Source organism: Leucopleurus acutus (genome assembly GCF_964270905.1).
Source record: "Leucopleurus acutus genome assembly, chromosome: 5".
Taxonomy (NCBI): domain Eukaryota; kingdom Metazoa; phylum Chordata; class Mammalia; order Artiodactyla; family Delphinidae; genus Leucopleurus; species Leucopleurus acutus.
The window spans coordinates 60,396,440-60,414,824 of NC_139147.1; the positions used below are offsets into that span (position 1 = coordinate 60,396,440).

The 18,385-nt window shown below is 41.6% G+C and overlaps 1 protein-coding gene across 2 annotated transcripts in view; it reads right to left on the minus strand.

Annotated features, from left to right (window-relative positions):
• CCDC191 (coiled-coil domain containing 191) overlaps positions 1-18,385 on the minus strand; it is a 101,752-nt gene continuing 83,367 nt past the window's right edge. For both annotated transcript variants that reach the window (XM_082839958.1, XM_082839957.1), the window contains 4 exons: positions 17,715-17,858; positions 13,254-13,406; positions 12,572-12,717; positions 1-1,165 (listed from right to left, as the gene is read on the minus strand). In XM_082839958.1, the coding sequence (XP_082696084.1) occupies positions 1,021-1,165; positions 12,572-12,717; positions 13,254-13,406; positions 17,715-17,858 (588 nt within the window). In that variant the 3' untranslated portion in view covers positions 1-1,020. The remainder of the gene's footprint in view (positions 1,166-12,571; positions 12,718-13,253; positions 13,407-17,714; positions 17,859-18,385) is intronic.

Genomic DNA, 18,385 nt, shown 5'->3' on the forward strand with positions numbered 1-18,385 from the left:
CAAATAATAGTAGTTACCTCAGGGCTGCAAGGGACTGTCTCGTTTTACTGTGTGCATTTACTGCCTGAATTTGTTGTAATGAGCATGTGTTTTGTAATGAAAACTTTTTTTCTAGCAGGCAACTCTCTCAGACAATTCACAGGAGTGTCTTGTCAGTCTTTATATTCTTCAGCATCTTAAACATTAAAACATTCTTTGAATTCAAGATAAGGACCTTGATACACAGAGCAAACTGAGCTGAGGACTGGAAGACTGATCGAGTGTGTTATGTAGAAGTTGCAGTTGGGAGCACAAGCAGACACTTGAACAAATTGCTGGACTGCCTTTGATAGAGCCTTTAGCTTTTGGACTTCCTTCATGCTTAGCAAAGTGCACTGAGGAGAAGTATCTCTGGTGCTCCGGATTCTCTGGAATCAGGATACACTGCTACCCTTCGCAGCAGCTGCCTAGGATGCCTTTTGATCCACAGTTTTCCATCAGGTGGGCAAAAAGGACAGGGTCTGGCAGGATGCCTGTTGCTGATGCTAAGGTACCAGATGACTGGCCCTCCTTTTCTAAGTGCCCACTACTTTTAATTTCTATTTAATTAAAGTTACATTTGTCAACAGTTCACATTAAGCTCTAAGGACATATTTTTCTTCACAGTCTCAGGCAAGCAAACACTTGTCCTTTTTAAAGTTTATGATCCTAAAAATACATAGGGTACATTTGAACAGCAGAGCTCTAGACTGTTCCTTTGGATGATCCTGCTGTGATAAATGCGTTAGTGGACTGATTAGCAACCTAGGAGATATCAAAGAAGGGAATACAAATTCACAAAATAATTTCGTTGATCCAAGAAGTACGTGACAGAACATAAACCAGATATATGCGTGCCTATGTGGGTGGGTGGAGATCACACACACACACACACACGGACTGATGGAGATTCCCATTGCAAGCACTGCACTGGGCTGTGGCCACTGGCACACCAAGGACTCCTTACCCACGGGCCGAGCATCTGATTGCTGTACACCTGAGTCACAGCGGTGTGAGCATCTGGAAGTCTGGAAGAATTTCAGCTACCTTCCTACGGAGCTGCTCTCGCCTTTCTTCTTTTCCTCTTTCCTCTTTTGTAAATTTTGCAAACTTCTTCCATGTCTGAAATGTGATCCAGAGAATCCTCCTTTAAGAATAAAAAGGAAAAAAGTGAAATACGACAGAAAAGTTGACTTCCCATCTAACTGAATTGCAAACTTTACAAAAGTAATCCTTATGTGAATAAAATGTTATATGAAAGGTATGGAAATCACAATTGGGATTCAGACAGTAAGAATGCTGCAAAGAAAATAAAGCAACAAAAGAGGATGGAAGTGACTAATGGGTTATTTTTCTCTTGCATCAGGTGGTCTTCCATCACAGGTCACCCTCTGTGAGAAGGTGACATCTGAGCAGAGCACCTGGTGGCCTCTGAGTGCAGGCCATGAGATGTACTCCTCAGGGGGTCTGACCACAGCCTGCACCTTGTGTGTGAGGCAGGGCTAGTGGAACAAAGGCTCCAGCAGCCAAAGTCCTTGAGGTAGAGATGCTGGGAAAGCACGTGCAGCACGTGCGGCACATGCCACAGTTACTAGCATCAAGGTCCTGGTGCTTGGACGTGAATTGTTTAAAAAGCCCACTGGTAACCTCACCTCCAACAACGGTCTTGAATTTTAGTTGAGGAAAAAAATATTAAGCCAGTTGTCTGCTGATGGGCATTTGGGTCGCTTCCATGTCTTGGCTTTGTAAATTACGAACATTGCTGCTATGAACATTGGGATGTATGTATCTTTTTGAATTAGAATTTTCTTCTTTTTCTGGAGTGGGATTGCAGGATTGTATGGTAGCTGTATCTTTAGTTTCATAAGGAACCTCCATACTGTTCTCCATAGTGGATCCACCAATTTACATTCCCACCAACAGTGTACAACGGTTCTCTTTTTTCCACACCCTCACCAGCATTTATTATTTGTAGACTTTTTCATGATAGTCATTCTGACTAGTGTGAGGTGACATCTTGTAGCTTTGATTTGCATTTCTCTAATAATTAGCGATGCTGAGCGTCTCTTCATGTGCCTGTTGGGCATCTGTATGTCTTCTTTGGAAAAACGTCTATTTAGGTCTTCTGCCCTTTTTTGGATTGGGTTGTTTTGTTTTTTCTCTTATTGAGTTGCATGAGCTGGTTGTTTTGGATATTATGCCCTTGTCGGTCACATCATTTTCAAATATTTTCTCCCATTCTGTCTTTTTGTTTTGTTGATGGTTTCCCTTGCTGTGCAAAAGCTTTTAAGTTTGATTAGTTCCCATTGGTTAATTTTTGCTTTTATTTCTTTTGCCTTGGGAAACTGATCTAAGAAAACTTTGCTACGATTTATGTCAAAGAATGTTTTGCCTGTGTTCTCTTCTAGGAGGTTTCATGGTGTCATGTCTTACATTTAGGCCTTTAAATCATTTTGAGTTTACTTTTGTATACAGTGTGAGGGAATGTTCTAATTTCACTGATTTACATGTAGCTGTCCAGCTTTCCCAACACCATTTGTTGAAGAGACTGTCTTTTCTCCATTGTATATTCTTGCCTCCTTTGTTGTAGATTAATTGACTATAGGTGCATGGGTTTGTTTCTGAGCTCTCTATTGTGTTCCATTGATCTGTAAGTCTGTTTTTTGTGCCAATACTACATTGTTTTGATTACTGTAGCTTTGTAGTATTGTCTGAAGTCTGCGAGGGTTATACCTCCAGCTTTGTTCATTTTTCTCAAAATTGCTCTGGCAATTCTGGGTCTTCTGTGGTTCCATATAAATTTTAGTATTATTCTACTTCTGTGAAAAATGTCATGGGTATTTTAATAGGGATCACATTAAATCTGTAGATTGCTTTGGATAGTGTGGCCATTTTAACAACGTTAATTCTTCCAATCCAAGAGCACAGGATAGCTTTCCATTTCCTTGAGTCATCTTCAGTTTCCTTTATCAATGTTTTGTACTTTTCAGCATGTAGGTCTTTCACCTCCTTGGATAATTTTGTTCCTACATATTTTATTTTTTGATGCGATTTTATTTTATTTATTTTTATTATTATTTTTTGGCTGCATTGGGTCTTTTTTGGCTGCGTTGGGTCTTTTCTGGCTGCACTGAGTCTTAGTTTCGGCATGCAGGATCTTTGTTGCGGCATGTGGGGTCTTTCGTTGTGGCACACAGTCTTCTCTCTAGTTGTGGCACGCGGGTTCCAGAGTGCGTGGGCTCTGTAGTTTGCAGCACGCAGGCTCAGTAGTTGTTGTGTATGGGCTTAGCTGCCCCTCAGCATGTGGGATCTTAATTCCCTGATCAGGGATCGAACCCACGTCCCCTTCGTTGGAAAGCGGATTCTTTACCACTGGACTACCAGGGAAGTCCCTTGATGTGATTTTAAATGGGATAGTTTTTAAACTTTCTGGTATTTCATTATTAGTGTAAAGAAATGCAACAGACTTCTGTATATTAATTTTGTATCCTGCTACCTTGCTGAATTCATTTATTAGTTCTAATAGTTTTGTGTGGAGACTTAGGGTTCTCTATATAGAGTATCATGTCATCTGCAAATAGTGACACTTTTACCTCTTCCCCTCCAGTGTGGATACCTTTTATTTATTTTTCTTGTCTGATTGCTGTGGCTAGGACTTCCAATACTGTGTTGGATAGAAGTGGTGAGAGTGAGCATCCTTGTCTTGTTCCTGAATTTAGTGGGAAGGCTTTCAGCTTTTCACGGTTGAGTATTGTATTGGCTGTGGATTTGTCATAAGTGGCCTTTATTGTGTTGAGATATGTTCCCTCTGTACCCACTTTGGTGAGAGTTTCTATCACGAATGGATGTTGAATTTTGTTAATGCTTTTTCTGCATCTATTGAGATGATGTGGTTTGTTGTTCCTTTTGGTAATGTGGTGTATCACATTGATTGATTTGCATATGCTGAACCATCCTTGTGACCCTGGAATGAATCCAAGTTCTCTATTTTGTCTGATATGAGTATTGCTACCCCCACTTTCTTGTTTCCATTTGCTGCCCTTACTTTCAGTCTGTGTCTTTTGCCCTGAAGTGAGGTTCTTTTTAGGCAGCATATTGCAGGTTCTTGGTTGTTTATCCAGTCTGTCACTCTATGTCTTTTGATCAGAGCATTTAGTCTATCAGCATTTAAATTAATTATTGATACGTATGTACTTATTGCCATTTTAATCCTTGTTTTCCAATTGTTTTTCTAGTTCTTCTTTGTTCATTTCTTCTTCTTGCTTTTACTTTTGTAGTTTGATGATTTTCTTTTGTAGTATATGCTTGATTCCTTTCTTTTTGTGAATCAGTTTTATGTTTTTTATTTGTGGTTAACATGGAATTAAAGTATATTGACCCATAAATACGTCTACTTGCTTTAAACTGATGGTCATTCAAGTTCAAACACATTCTAAAAGATATCTACATTTTTATACTCTCCTCCCCCACGTTTTGTGATTTCGATGTCCTACTTTACATCTTCATGCTTATCCTTTTATTGTTTACTGTAATTATAATCTCTTATAATTTTTTCATTGTTTTTTAATCTATGTACTGGCTTATTTGAGTGATCTTCAGTCCTTAACTATATATTTGCTCTTCCTATTGGGATTTTCCCTTTCCTATGGATTCTTCTTTCCATTTAAGGAAGACCCTTCAACCTTTCTTTTAGGTTAGGTTTGGTATTGCTGAATTCTTTTAGTTTTTGCCTGTTTGAGAAATTCTTTATCTCTTCTTCTATTCTAAATGATAATCCTGCTGGATAGAGCATCCTAGGTTGCAGGTTTTTCCCTTTCAGAACGTTGAATATATCACGCCACTTCCTTCTGGCCTACGGAGTTTCTGCAGAGAAATCAGCTGATAGCGTTATGAGGGTTCCCTTGTAAACAACTCTTTGTTTTTCTCTTGCTGCCTTTAGAATCCTCTCTTTAACTTTTGCCATTTTAGTGGGTGGGCCAGTAGGTTCGTTTGGTTTTTTCCATAAGATGGCTCTAGTAGCACTTACTTGTCTTTAACTTAATTCGAAACAATTTTGTTAGATTGTATGTGACAGCTGTCATATCAGCATGCATTTAAAAAAAGACATAAAAATTGGTGAATTTTTATGTAGCCATTTTAATATGAAAGATGGAAGAAAAACAACATTTTTGGCATTTTATGCTTTATTATTTCAAGAAAGGTAAAAAAGCAACTGAAATGCACAAAAAGATTTGTGCAGTGTATGGAGAAGGTGCTGTGACTGGTTGAATGTGTCAAAAGTGGTGAGGTTTCCTGCTGGAGATTTCTCGCTGGCTGTTGCTCCATGGTTGGGTAGACCAGATGAAGTTGATAGCAATCAAATCGAAACAATAATTGAGAACAATCAACGCTATACCACGCGGGAGAGAGCTGACATACTCAAAATATCCAAATCAAGTGTTGAAAATCATTTGCCCCAGCTTGGCTACGTTCATTGCTTTGATGTTTGGGTTCCACGTAAGTTAAGTGAAAAAAACCTTCCTGACCACGTTTCCACGTGATATTCTCTACTGAAATGTAATGAAAACATTCTGTTTTTAAAACAAATTGTGACGGGCGATGAAAAGTGGATACTGTACAACAATGTGAAATGAACTGCCACCAACCACACCAAAAGCTGGCTTTCATCCAGAGAAGGTGATGTTGTGTATATGGTGGGATTGGAAGGGAGTCCTCTATTATGAGCTCCTTCCGGAAAACCAAACGATTAATTCCAACAAGTTCTGCTCCCAATCAGACCAACTGAAAGCAGCACTCAACAAAGAGCATCCAGAATTAGTCAAAAGAAAACGCATAATCTTCCATCAGGATAACGCAAGACCACATGTTTCTTTGATGACCAGGCAAAAACTGTTACAGCTTGGCTGGGAAATTCTGATTCATCTGCCGTATTCAGCAGACATTGCACCTTTGGATTTCCATTTATTTCGGTCTTTACAAAATTCTCTTAATGGAAAAAATTTCAATTCCCTGGAAGACTGTAAAAGGCACCTGGAACAGTTCTTTGCTCAAAAAAGATAAAAAGTTTTGGGAAGATGGAATTATGAAGTTGCCTGAAAAATGGTAGAAGGTAGTGGAACAAAAGGGTGAATATGTTGTTCAATAAAGTTCTGGGTGAAAATGAAAAATGTGTCTTTTATTTTTACTTAAAACCTGAAGGCACTTTTTGGCCTGCCCAATAAGTATTATTATTATTTTTTAACATCTTTGTTGGAGTATAATTGCTTTACAATGGTGTGTTAGTTTCTGCTGTATAACAAAGTGAATGAGCTATAGATATACATATATCCCCATATCTCCTCTCTCTTGTGTCTCCCTCCCACCCTCCCTATCCCACCCCTCTAGGTGGACACAAAGCACTGAACTGATCTCCCTGTGCTATGCGGCTGCTTCCCACTAGATATCTATTTTACGTTAGATAATGTATATATGTCCATGCCACTCTCTCACTTTGTCCCAGCTTACCCTTCCTCCTCCCCATGTCCTCAAGTCCATTCTCCATGTCTGCATCTTTATTCCTGTCCTGCCCCTAGGTTCTTCAGAACCACTTTTTTTTTTTTATTCCATATATGTGTTAGCATACAGTATTTCTTTTTCTCTTTCTGACTTACTTCACTCGTATGACAGTCTCTAGGTCCATCCACCTCACTACAGATAACTCAATTTTGTTTCTTTTTATGGCTGAGTAATATTCCATTGTATATATGTGCACATCTTCTTTATCCATTCGTCTGTCGATGGACACTTAGGTTGCTTCCATGTCCTGGCTATCGTAAATACAGCTGCAATAGACATTGTGGTACATGATTCTTTTTGAATTATGGTTTTCTCAGGGCATATGCCCAGTAGTGGGGTTGCTGGGTCATATGGTAGTTCTATTTTTAGTTTTTTAAGGAACCTCCATACTGTTCTCCATAGTGGTCTGCTGTTCTGATTGGGTGATTTCCATTATTCTGTCTTCCAGATCACTTATTTGTTCATCTGCATCATTCAGTCAGCTATCCATTGCTTCCAGATTGCTTTTTATCTTGGAAATTGAATTATCTTTGGTTCATTTTTTTAGTTTCTAGTTCCTTGTTACAGTGATCTGTGTTTATATTGATAATCTTTCTTAATTCAGTTAGCATTTTGATTATTACCTTTTTGAACTCGAGTTCTGGTAGACTGGTGAGCTCTGTTTCATTATTTTTTATTTTAGGGGATTTCTCTTGCTCTTTTAATTGGGAGTAGTTCCTCTGCTTTTCATTTTAGTTAAGTTTCTCTGTCTCCATGAATTTAGGAGAAACAGTTATCTATTTTGGTCTTGAAGGAGTGTTTCTATGTGAGAGCATCCCTGTGTAGACTGTGTATGTCCAATGTTTTTGGTGTGAGGGCTGGTTTTGATATGGACACCAGCCATGTCTGTCCTCAGGGTGTACTGGCCGTTGTCACTCTGATAGGGGTGTGGTTGGTGTTGGGGGATCTAAATCCTGTGCAGGGTGTGAGGCAGGACTTCCTCTCTGCTCAGTGGCAGTCCCCACCTTGTCAGGTTCCCAGTTGTTGCAGCAGAAGCTCTGAGGGTCAGGCTTGATGAGGCTCCATTACCCTTGAGTGCATGCTCCGCCCCAAAGGTGGGGAGTGCTGAAGGAACTGGGGCTCGTGCACTTACAGAGCACCAACGTGCCGCCTAAGTAGGTGACGTCAGCTCTGCTCAGACGCAGCCCAGGGTCACATCTCTTCCCCTGCTGTGTTTGTCCCAGATCGAGTGCAAGGCTGTGGTGTGGAGTGGGCAGGGCCGGGGCATTTGCTAGGCTGGGGCTGGGGGTCAGGGCACTGTAGCTGCAGGGACTGAGGTGGCTGTGTTGCCACCTGAGATCTGGGCTGCCTCTGTGGCAACCTTCTTATAGGACCGGTCTCCCCCAGACCCAGCATCGAGCTGTGCTGTGGAGTGGGCGGGGCCGGGTGCTCCTGTGGTGCTGCTGGAGCGAGCTCTGACAGTGGTCGCCGGTGCCCCACCTGGATCACAGCCCAGTCCCCCAGGGCTGTCTCTGAGCAGCTAGGTCAAGCCTTCTCCCTGGGCCTGTCTGCCCCAGATCCTGCACCAAGCTGCATTGTGGATGGGGGTGGGGAGTGTTTGCTCAGCTGGGGTATGAACCACTGCCTGCTCCTGGGGTGCTGCCCGAGTGCCCGCTGACAGTGGCTGCTGCCACCCCACCTAGATCAAAACCCAGGCCCCCCCGGGGCTGTCTCTGTGTAGCTAGACTGAGTCTTTTCCTATGGCCCGGTTGACCCTGATCTCACACCAGACTGTGGTGTGGAGTGAACAGAGCAGGGGTGTTTGCCCCGTTTGGGTTAGGGATTCTGGTGAGGCAGCAGCCACCAGTGCAAGGCTCTCTCTGCCCTGGCTGTTGCAAGCCAACTTGTGTGCACTCCTTGTGAGTCGAGTTAGGCTTCTGCAGCTCTTCTGTCTGTCCCAGCAGTTCTCCCAGCAGCCAAAGGGGCTTGTCTCCTCCGTTCAGGGTCCCAGGACTGAACACTCAGACTGTGGCTTGGCCTGCTCACTCCCCAGGGTAAGGGTCTGCCCATGTGGACCTTCTCCTTTCAGATCCCTCCCAGGGACACAGGTCCCAATCTGATGCCTTTTTTCTGCCCCACCCGGTTAAGTGGAGATCTTTCTTGCAGCTTTGGTTGTACAGAGTTCTTCTGCCAGTTTCTAGTTAGTTTTCTGTGACAATTGTTCCACAGGTAGACGTTATGGGTTTTTTTTGCGGTACACAGGCCTCTCACTGTTGTGGCCTCTCCTGTTGCGGAGCACAGGCTCCGGACGCACAGGCTCAGCGGCCATGGCTCACGGGCCCAGCCGCTCCGCGGCATGTGGGATCTTCCCGGACCGGGGCACGAACCTGCGTCCCCTGCATCGGCAGGCGGACCCCCAACCACTGCGCCACCAGGGAAGCCCGTAGACGTATTTTTGATGTGCTTGTGGGGAGAGGTGAGCTCCATGTCCTCCTGCTCCGCCATCTTGATCCCTCCTAGGCAAAGAAAAGGCATTCCTAGAAGAGGGCATGTCTTGAGTAAAGGCAGAGGCAAGAATAGCTAAGTTTATATTTTCGCAAGTAGAGGCATAGATGGGATTTATTCTGGCTTCATGACCTTCTAAGGAAGCCCCCCTAGAATGCATTTCAGTCCCCATTAGTTTTATGGCTCATGGTTGGTTGATGCTTCTGATAATGTTGATTTTTTTTTTGGTGGAGGTATTACTGTTCAGTTAAAAAAGCCTTCAAGGAGTGGAGCTGCTTGATCTGCTTTCTTCTTTCATCCATCCAGTCCACCATTTATAGCTTCCTGTACTCGGCTATATGAACCACTCACAGTCCTTACCCCTATCTGTCTCCCACTCTCACGTGCTGTTCACAACTTTCTTCTGGCTACGCTCCCATTTTCTGACTTCTACATTTTAGCTCCTACTGTTCTATCCTGACTGAAATGCTCTGCCCCCTGGGGGAATCTTCCTAGATCGTCTTTGTGCCTGCATTTATCTTCCTTCCTCTGAACTCCTAAAGCACATGGGCACAATCACTGGTTTGGTGCTTATTTATAGTCTCTATCTACCTACCTACCTACCTATGTACCTATGTACATCTATCTACCTACCTATATCTATTCACCTGAGTCCACCAACTCCTTGACATTTTGTGTGAAGTTGTATGTGATGTGCATATGTGCATTTTCTGGAGAGCAGGTCTGCGACTTTCATTACTACCTCACAGGGGTCTATGATTCCAAAGTGGTTAAGAACTACAGGATCAAGGCAATACCAGACATATAAGAAGTACTAGTTTGGCTGAGAAGAACTGGCCAAGTGCATAGCTGAGCTCTAATTGCAGAACTACACAGTAACTGCTGACAATGAGAGACTTAGGTCTGGAGACATCTCTTAGTCCCGCCATGTATATAAAAAATACCAGATTTGTAAAATTATAAATCTATATCCAATTACAAATTATATACACCTAGAAGTGATATAGATATGCAGAATTAAACTTCATGGTCTTACTAGGAATCATCTTTTCAGTGGTACTGCAGTTTCTCACCCACAGCTTTTCTATACAATATTCTTTCATTCAAATAAAATTAAGAACTCTGAATATCAATTTTTAAGTGTTAACGTTCCTTTCAAAAGATCCATTAGTGTCACTCCTGCTATAAAATGCATCTATTTGTGTACCAAATATCTATCATACACCCATGTACTAGGCTCTGTCATGCTGAGAATACAGTTGTACGCAAGATGTGATGGGGAGAGACGATAAACATGTAAACAGTAAATGACAATTTCAGAGAGTCTTACGTGCTGTGACGACAATAGGGCAGGTTATTGGATAGACGAGAATGGAGGCAGGTGGCGTGCATCTCAGTGGAAACCTGAATGGTGAGATCTGGGTCACGTGAGAGCTGTGACATAGACGTGAGCATTGTCCATCTGAGGAACACTGTGGGAGGCTAGTGGGGCTGGACCATGGTGAACAGGGGCAGAGTGGGGAGAGATGAAGTCACAGCCATGCTCTTCCATCGAGTGGACTCTGGCTGAGAATTTACTTCTTGTTGAATGCATGGATTCACACACTGATTTTCTAACTAACTTCAAACCCTAAATAGGACCATATCTTACTATTGTATTTTAGTTTACAAATGAGATTGAATTAGAAAAATGGGGAAGAAGACTGACTTAGCAAGAAGAGGATGATTTGGAGCCAGAAAACCTGATCTGGAGTCCAGGCTCCACCACTTGTTATTTGGGCAGTTCATTGACCTGAGTGGCTCCACCATTTGTTATTTGGGCAGTTCATCGACCTGAGCATAGCTTCAGTTTCTTTGCTTGAAAATGAGAATCCTGACATCTGCCCCCTCCCCTCTGGCCTATACTCATCCATCAGATGAGATGGCATGTGTGAAAGCCCTCTTACTGCCCTGTGTCACATAAGGCAGCTGTCCCAGTGAATCTCTCGGTCTGTTTTTGGCAGCTGAGAAACAGAAAACAAAGGTGGACAAAAAGGGTGTTTAATAGTAATACATTAACAATGACAATAAACAAAACAATAGCTATTATTTTGGGCCAAGCAGTACATTAACTGAGGTCCTATGTTACCTTGTTTAGTCCTCACAACAACTCTGTAAGACAGGTTCTGCAGTTATTCTCATTTTATAAAAGAGGAATAGGGAGGTTTCAAATGCGAGCACTTCTTCAAAGGCAAGTCCTCTGAATACCCTCATTCATTGCCTATTTATTTTAGACAAAATTAGAATCAACTTGCTTATGTTTTTTCTGCCCACAGATTTTAGTACCTGTAAATTAAACAAGGATGAGCAGGTTTTGCTGGAGGTGGGCACCCTACTGGCAACAAGATAGAAACGCTTATAAAAAACCAGACACGCACACACATACACACAAATGAAAACAAAGCAACCAAAAGTGAATTGATATAGTGAGAAAAGGGACACTTCTACACCTTCACAATAGTCTTCACGCCTCAGAACCTGGAGGCTTATGCCCACCACATTAACTGGTGCTCCTAAGGAATGACATTAAATCACCAAAAAAGGACAGATCGTTTATTTACTCTCCAAGGGAAGGGCATAATGAAATTTAGAACATTTTTATCCAAAATGCTTAAAGTTATAAAACAGAGAAAAAGCATACTTATATGGAATACCTTATTCCCCAAAGACACTGAATTAAATGTCATCACTGTATTATAAATATTAATATGACATACAGTATGATTCTACTTATATAAAGTTCCAAGTCTTGAAGGGTGCATACTTAGGAGGTATAAATAAAAAGAAGTGCAAGGAAATGTTTCTCATAAAGGTCAGGAGAGTAGTGTACCTTCAGGAGGAAAGGGTGGGACCTGTGACTGGGGAGGAGCCCGTGGGGACTTCTAGGGGCCAGCAGTGTCCTACTTCTCAACCTCAGGAGTGGTGATAGGGGTGTCCACTTTATAGTTCATTAAGCTGTATTTATAGGATTTAAGCACTCATCTATATTTGTGTTATATTTCACAATAAATAATGTTTAAAAAAATTAAACTTAAAGAAAAAACTATGACAAAGAACACAGTACCTCTGTTTAGGTGTGTTTCATGTATTTCAAAATTCACTTTTAAAAAAAAATTTTTATTGGAGTATAGTTAACTTTACAACGTGGTGTTAGTTTCTACTGTATAGCAAAGTGAATCAGCTATATGCACAGTTCACTGTATTCTCTTGCTGGTCCTGTGAGGAAGGGAGGGCAGGCATCCTCCTCCCCTTCCTCATTTTAAAGATGGGGACCCTGGAGTTCAAGGGGGTTACTCTCTTGTCTTCACTCATGCAGTCAGGGGGCGAGCTGGGACTCCCACCCCTGCCGGGTATCTCCGAGTGCCCAGCTCTCCTAGCCTCCACCTCATCTTTTTAGAACATTCCAGGCATAGAATCTATTGCAGAGCAATTGTGAAATCAGTTGAGTGAATTTTCGTAGAGATGAAAACCTCACCTGTCACTGTGCTCCACCGCAACCTTGTGCTTGTTCTGGGAATCGATCCTGGCCTCCCTGGCCACGTTATACCAGGTCCTGAAAATCTTCTTCTGAAGAAAATGTACACACAGTGTTTGTACTTCTTCCTCGAGGTCAGTCAGGTACTGGGGATGAGAACAGGGAAAAAAGTGAGACAAATAACAGCATAGACAAAGAATTCAAGCAAATAAACAGTACAAAAGAGAAAGAACCGAACCAGACACAAAACAAAGGACACTGGAGGCATAAGGAGAAAGGATGGTGTGGCAGCCAAGGCCATATCCTCTGTAAGGTATTAGAAGATAATAAATGGAATCAGAGGGATAGAAACAGTTATAAGACTGAGGGCGTAGGTTTCTAGTAAAACCGCTTGAGCAATTATGGGACAAGAAAGAAGAAATTAGTATAAAAACAAAAGCTGATGTAATGACACATTACAGTTTATAGGGATACTCTGTATGTGAAAAGAAACGTGCTTAAGATTTTATACTAACAAAACACTGACATTTTCAAATTCATTTCAAAGCAGTGAATTGAATTGCCTCTTCTCTATTGTTCTTGAAAAAAACATAATGACTGTTGACATCTGGAGTGCACCTAAGTTTCTTACATGGGGTTGGGCAGAGACATGTATTTAACACTCCCTTCGTTGGGGCCTTACCAGTAGCCAGCTCCGGATGACTTTCCTAAGTAATATTTGGGAATAAAATTGATCAGCTTTGGCCATCTTCCTAGCCAGGCTTTCCCGACTCCACTGGAACCAGGTCAGCAGGCATTTCCTCTGTAGGGCCAAAGAGTGATGTCCTTTGGCCACCTGGACAGTTTTTTAAATGAGAAAAGGGAATTATTCCTTATATGTTAAATCATTTAAGGAAATACACATCACCTTGGCAAGGGACGCTGTAAACCACATACAGGCGGTTACTAGAGAGAACAATCTTACGGACATTCACCTATGTCCTAAAAGCTTTGACTACTGACTGTATTACTGTATTACATGGGGACTTTAGATTCACATCATGCATAGCCTTTCAATGCTGACTCCCCGAAGACCACAGTGACTGGCTGGTTATTCAGGAAATGGAACAAACAACCTCCAAAACCATTTTGTCGCTCGCACTGAGCTTTAAAGGTGCATGGGCGGCAACACTCTTGGTTCCTTCTCCTGGAGCTTGGGCAGCAACTGCATAACAAACCTCTCTTTATTATGTGCTTAACCACTGTCTAATTGAGGAAATGCCAATACTTTCAATTAGTTTTGTAGAAGGAGCTGTCACTAGCACTGAAATTTAGACATTATCAATAAACCACAAACCATTTGGTAGAAAAATAACATGATGAATAATTTAGTATCTTACCAACTTAAAGGGCTCAGAGTATCATTCTACCAAAATAAACATAGAACTCAGACTTTATAGATTTTTTTAAAAGTAACTGTTACATTCTCTTAAGAGGCAGAGGGAAAAGCCCTTCTCTCTTAGTCCTCCCCATTAGACCTTTTTCTGAGTCTTGTCTCACCACTGAGCACTGTGAATGTGACTGATCTAAGTGAGTCCCTTGGCAGTCACATACTGGCCAAAATGACCATCACAGGAGGTCTCTGTGACACCTGGGAGCCAAAAGGCAAGGGGAGCCAGAAACACACAACCTCCTACCCTCTCTGCTCTCCATCTTCTAGGAAAACACAGAGAACCAGGGAGAAAAAGAAAGATAATCAGAAGATCCCTTAAAAATTCTGAAAACTGTTATTGGAACAAATGAAATATAGCACATGTGAGTTTAAGGGAAAATGCTAAATAACTCTTCTGAAAAAAAACCCAAAAACGTTATAAAGAAGCCAGGAACTGTTTAACTGGATGCTTTTTCTTTCTTAATTTTTTCTATCCCTTCCTGGATGTCAGCTCTGCTGGATGAAGAAGATACTGCTTCCTCTTACTGCCCTCCAGAACTTTTACTTCTTTCTGTTTTTTTTCTAACTTTCTTACTTCTTCATTTTTTTTTTTTTTTTTTTTAAACTTTCAGCTGGTGGTTGGTATCTACATATACCTCTGATTCCTACACAGCACAGAAGACATGCCTGAACTGGGCAGGATTTTTGGAGGAAGGGGTTGCTGAGCTCCATTCTAGTTTTGTAACCAATGTGCTGTGTGACCTTAAGCAAGTCAGTTTTCCTCTCTAAGACTCAGTTCCCTTATTTACAAATTGAAAGAGAAGATTACTAATATTCTAAAATTCTATTATCTTGTGTGGTAGGATGAATAGTGGCCCTCAGGGATGGCCACAAACTAATCCCTGGAACCTCTAAATGTTACCTTACATGGTAAAAGGGATTTTGCAGATGTGATTAAGTGAAGGATCTTAAGATGGGGAGATGATCCTGGGTTATATGGGAGAGCCCTAAATGTTATCACAAGAGTTCTTGTAAGAGGGAGGCAGGAGGATCAGTATCAATATGAGATGTGACATGAATGTAAGAGATTAGAGTGAATTGAGGAAGGGGCTATGGGCAATGGAATGCAGGCAGCCATTAGAAGCTGGAAAAGGAAACAGTTTCTCTCTTGGGAAACTCCAGAAGGCAGTTGTCTTGCTGACACTTTGACTTTAGCCCAGCAAGTCTGATTTTGGACTTCTGACCTCCAGAAGTTTAAGATAATAAATTTGTGTTTTAAGCCACTATGTTTGTGGTAATTTGTGATAACAGCATAGGAAACTAACACACTTGTTACAAACTAAAGAGGTGATTCTCAAAATGTGGTGCTCAGACTACTTGGATCAGAATCTCCTGGGCTACTTTTTTTTTTCTTTAATATTATAGTTTTTTATTCTACTGTTGGTTTTTTTTTAATTTTTTTTTTTTTGGCCACACCATGTGGCATGTGGGATCCTAGTTCCCCAACCAGGGGTCGAACCTATGCCCCCTGCATTGAAAGCACAGTCTTAACCACTGGACCACCAGGGAAGTCCCTGGGCTACTTTTTAAAAATGCAGATTCCCTGACACACCACCCCCAGCCCCCTGGCCAACAACCCAGACCTACTGAGAACACCTGGAGGTGGGAACAGGAACTTGCATTTTTATAAGCTCTCCAGATGGTTTTATGAATAGGAAAATTTGGAAATGCTGGATTCAGATCTGTGTTCTCCTGTTTTTATTTTAATTAGGTTTTTCTATATTTAAGGCCTATAACTGTCATTTTGAACTCAAACTCCTGTTTCTTTTTATATTCTTTTTTTTTTTTTTTTGCGGTATGAGGGACTCTCACTGTTGTGGCCTCTCCCGTTGCTGAGCACAGGCTCCGGACACGCAGGCTCAGCGGCCATGGCTCATGGGCCCAGCCGCTCCGTGGTATGTGGGATCTTCCCGGACTGGGCCACGAGCCCGTGTCCCCTGCATCGGCAGGCGGACTCTCAACCACTGCGCCACCATGGCAGCCCTCTTTTTATATTCTTATGAGTAAATTATTAAAAATTTAATTTGATTATTCACCTATAGATTATTTTGTTTCTAAATTTTATACCTTTCTTGATTTTACTCGGTCAAAAACAGGGACCAAAAAAGAAGAGCTGATAAGAATTTAAGAGTGAGTTTTTCTACTTCCTGTCTGGTTTTTCTTCGTGTATTAATAATTAAAAACAAAGAAACAGACAAAAGCCAGAGAGAATAAAACAAAACTAGGAGCGCTCAACTGGATAACAAACTATCTGATATGACTAATGTTTGTTGGAGTATATTGCAAGAAGCAAATTTCCATTCAGATTTCATTTCCAGACTCATTCACTCAGAAAACTAAGGCTCAGCCCTCCCATATCATTACCAGGAAAATAGCAATGCTTGGGGCACAGATGGGTCAAGGCCTCCAAGAGGAGGGATCCTCACGCCCTCAGGCCTGACCACCACAAATTGGCCTCCTTAGCTGGTTTGAGATACTCAGTGGTTCCAGAACCACTGGTTAGGAGGCAGAGGACAAAAAATCAGAGACAGAAAAACAGTGGGGAGGGCATTTAGGGAAGATAAAAAGAAGAAAAGAAAGTGTGAAAATAGGAAGAGAACAAAGAGAATGAAGGGTGAATAGATTGGCTAGGGGAGGAAAAAGAGTAGCCTAAGTCACGTTCACAAAGGTACAACCTGCAGCATTACTGAATGTAGTGGGATTCTTATGATACCACAGCATTATTGTTCATCTTTAATCCTTGTTTTCATAACCAAGAAGATTAGCCTTACTTTTCAGTATTAACTTGGCCGAGCGTGTAAATAAAAGTGGTCATAACTGGTAGGCATTACTGACCTTATTATGAAACAGAATTCTAGAGATAACATTTTATCTATTTTGAGCTTTTGATCATTTAGTTAAATGCCGTGTTCTGTGCACTGGATAAATTTGAATTTCAGTGGTATTTGATTTCATTTATCCCTGTGTGGTAGAGTGGATGACTATTCCGGATAATAGGATCAGACACCCACACACTTGCGTGTGATTTCATCCTGTCTCCCACTGGAGTAAATGGAGCCTCTTTCTCCTCTCAGTGACCTTGAGTTTGGCCTTATGACTTGCTGTGGACATGATACAAGCCAAGGTTTCATATGAGTTTACATAATTGGGTTTGGCCTTTGTATCTCAGACATTTGCCAGGTGAAAGCTTGCCCTGAATAACAGCTGGAGCCAGAAAGAGGCTGTGGAGAGATCTGAATTTGATCTAAACTGGCCCACAAACATGTGAGTGGGAAATAAATACCTGAGTTGTAAGCCACGATATTTCAGGGCTGTTTGTTAGGCAGCTTTATTGCAGCAGAAATCTGATAAGTATACCTTATGGTAATTATTTTTCCTTTATTACATAGCTATACACTGCTAAAATTGAGAGAGGCCTCTATTCATCCTACCTTGGAGGTTCTCTAATAAAAAATGTACTCTAGTTTTTTCCAACCTATTCAGTTACAGAGGTCTTTCTCTACCTTGGAAGACCAAACTCAAACTTTTATCTAAAACAAGTAAATATCCACACTCAATTCATTTCTCTCTCTGACTTTTAAATCTCCAAACGACCTCCAAAGCCTCATTGGGTGTTTATCCTATTTCAAAGTCCACTTGCTGATGTGGGGGGATAAGAGTGTGACACTGTACCTGGAGGTTCTGCTTGCTTTGCATTCTCAGTCTCTTCCAAGGCTCCAGACCTTTTTTTCTTAGCAATACGCTTTCATAATGTTCTTTGGCTATTGCTTCCAGCTGCTGGTTCCTCTTAATTCTCTTCTGCTTCTCTAGTTCTTTCTGGAAAAAATAAATAGGTAAAAATGCCAAGGAGGAACCAAAATAGTGACAGGAAGTTCCTGAACTTCCCTCCTCCCTTGGATGCACTGAATGTATAGCTACACATGGAGCACTTCCCTCTGAAAGAAATCCAGAAACTAGCTGTGTGACTTTTCCACATCAAGCGAATGAGAAAATACCTACATTGATACATCAAAAATATTGACAGGAAAGGCTGAGACACAGGCTTGCCATAAACGCCACCCCTGGCTCAGTGCCCTATAATAGGGAGGGAACTCCCAGCTTCTTCCTAAGGAGTGAAGGATTTGGACTGCACATCTAGCACCCCAACTTTAAAGACAACCATTCAAGCAAGGGATGGGCCCCCAAACACCAACAAGGCTTGTGTCTACGAGACACACAAGACTATAGCAAACAATGAAACAGGTCTTATTGGATGAGAGTACTCACTGTGGCTATGCTCCTATACTCATTCCTGTGCTCTCAGGACTCAGTCCTGAGAAAGCAGGCAAAAAGCCCATTTCCCA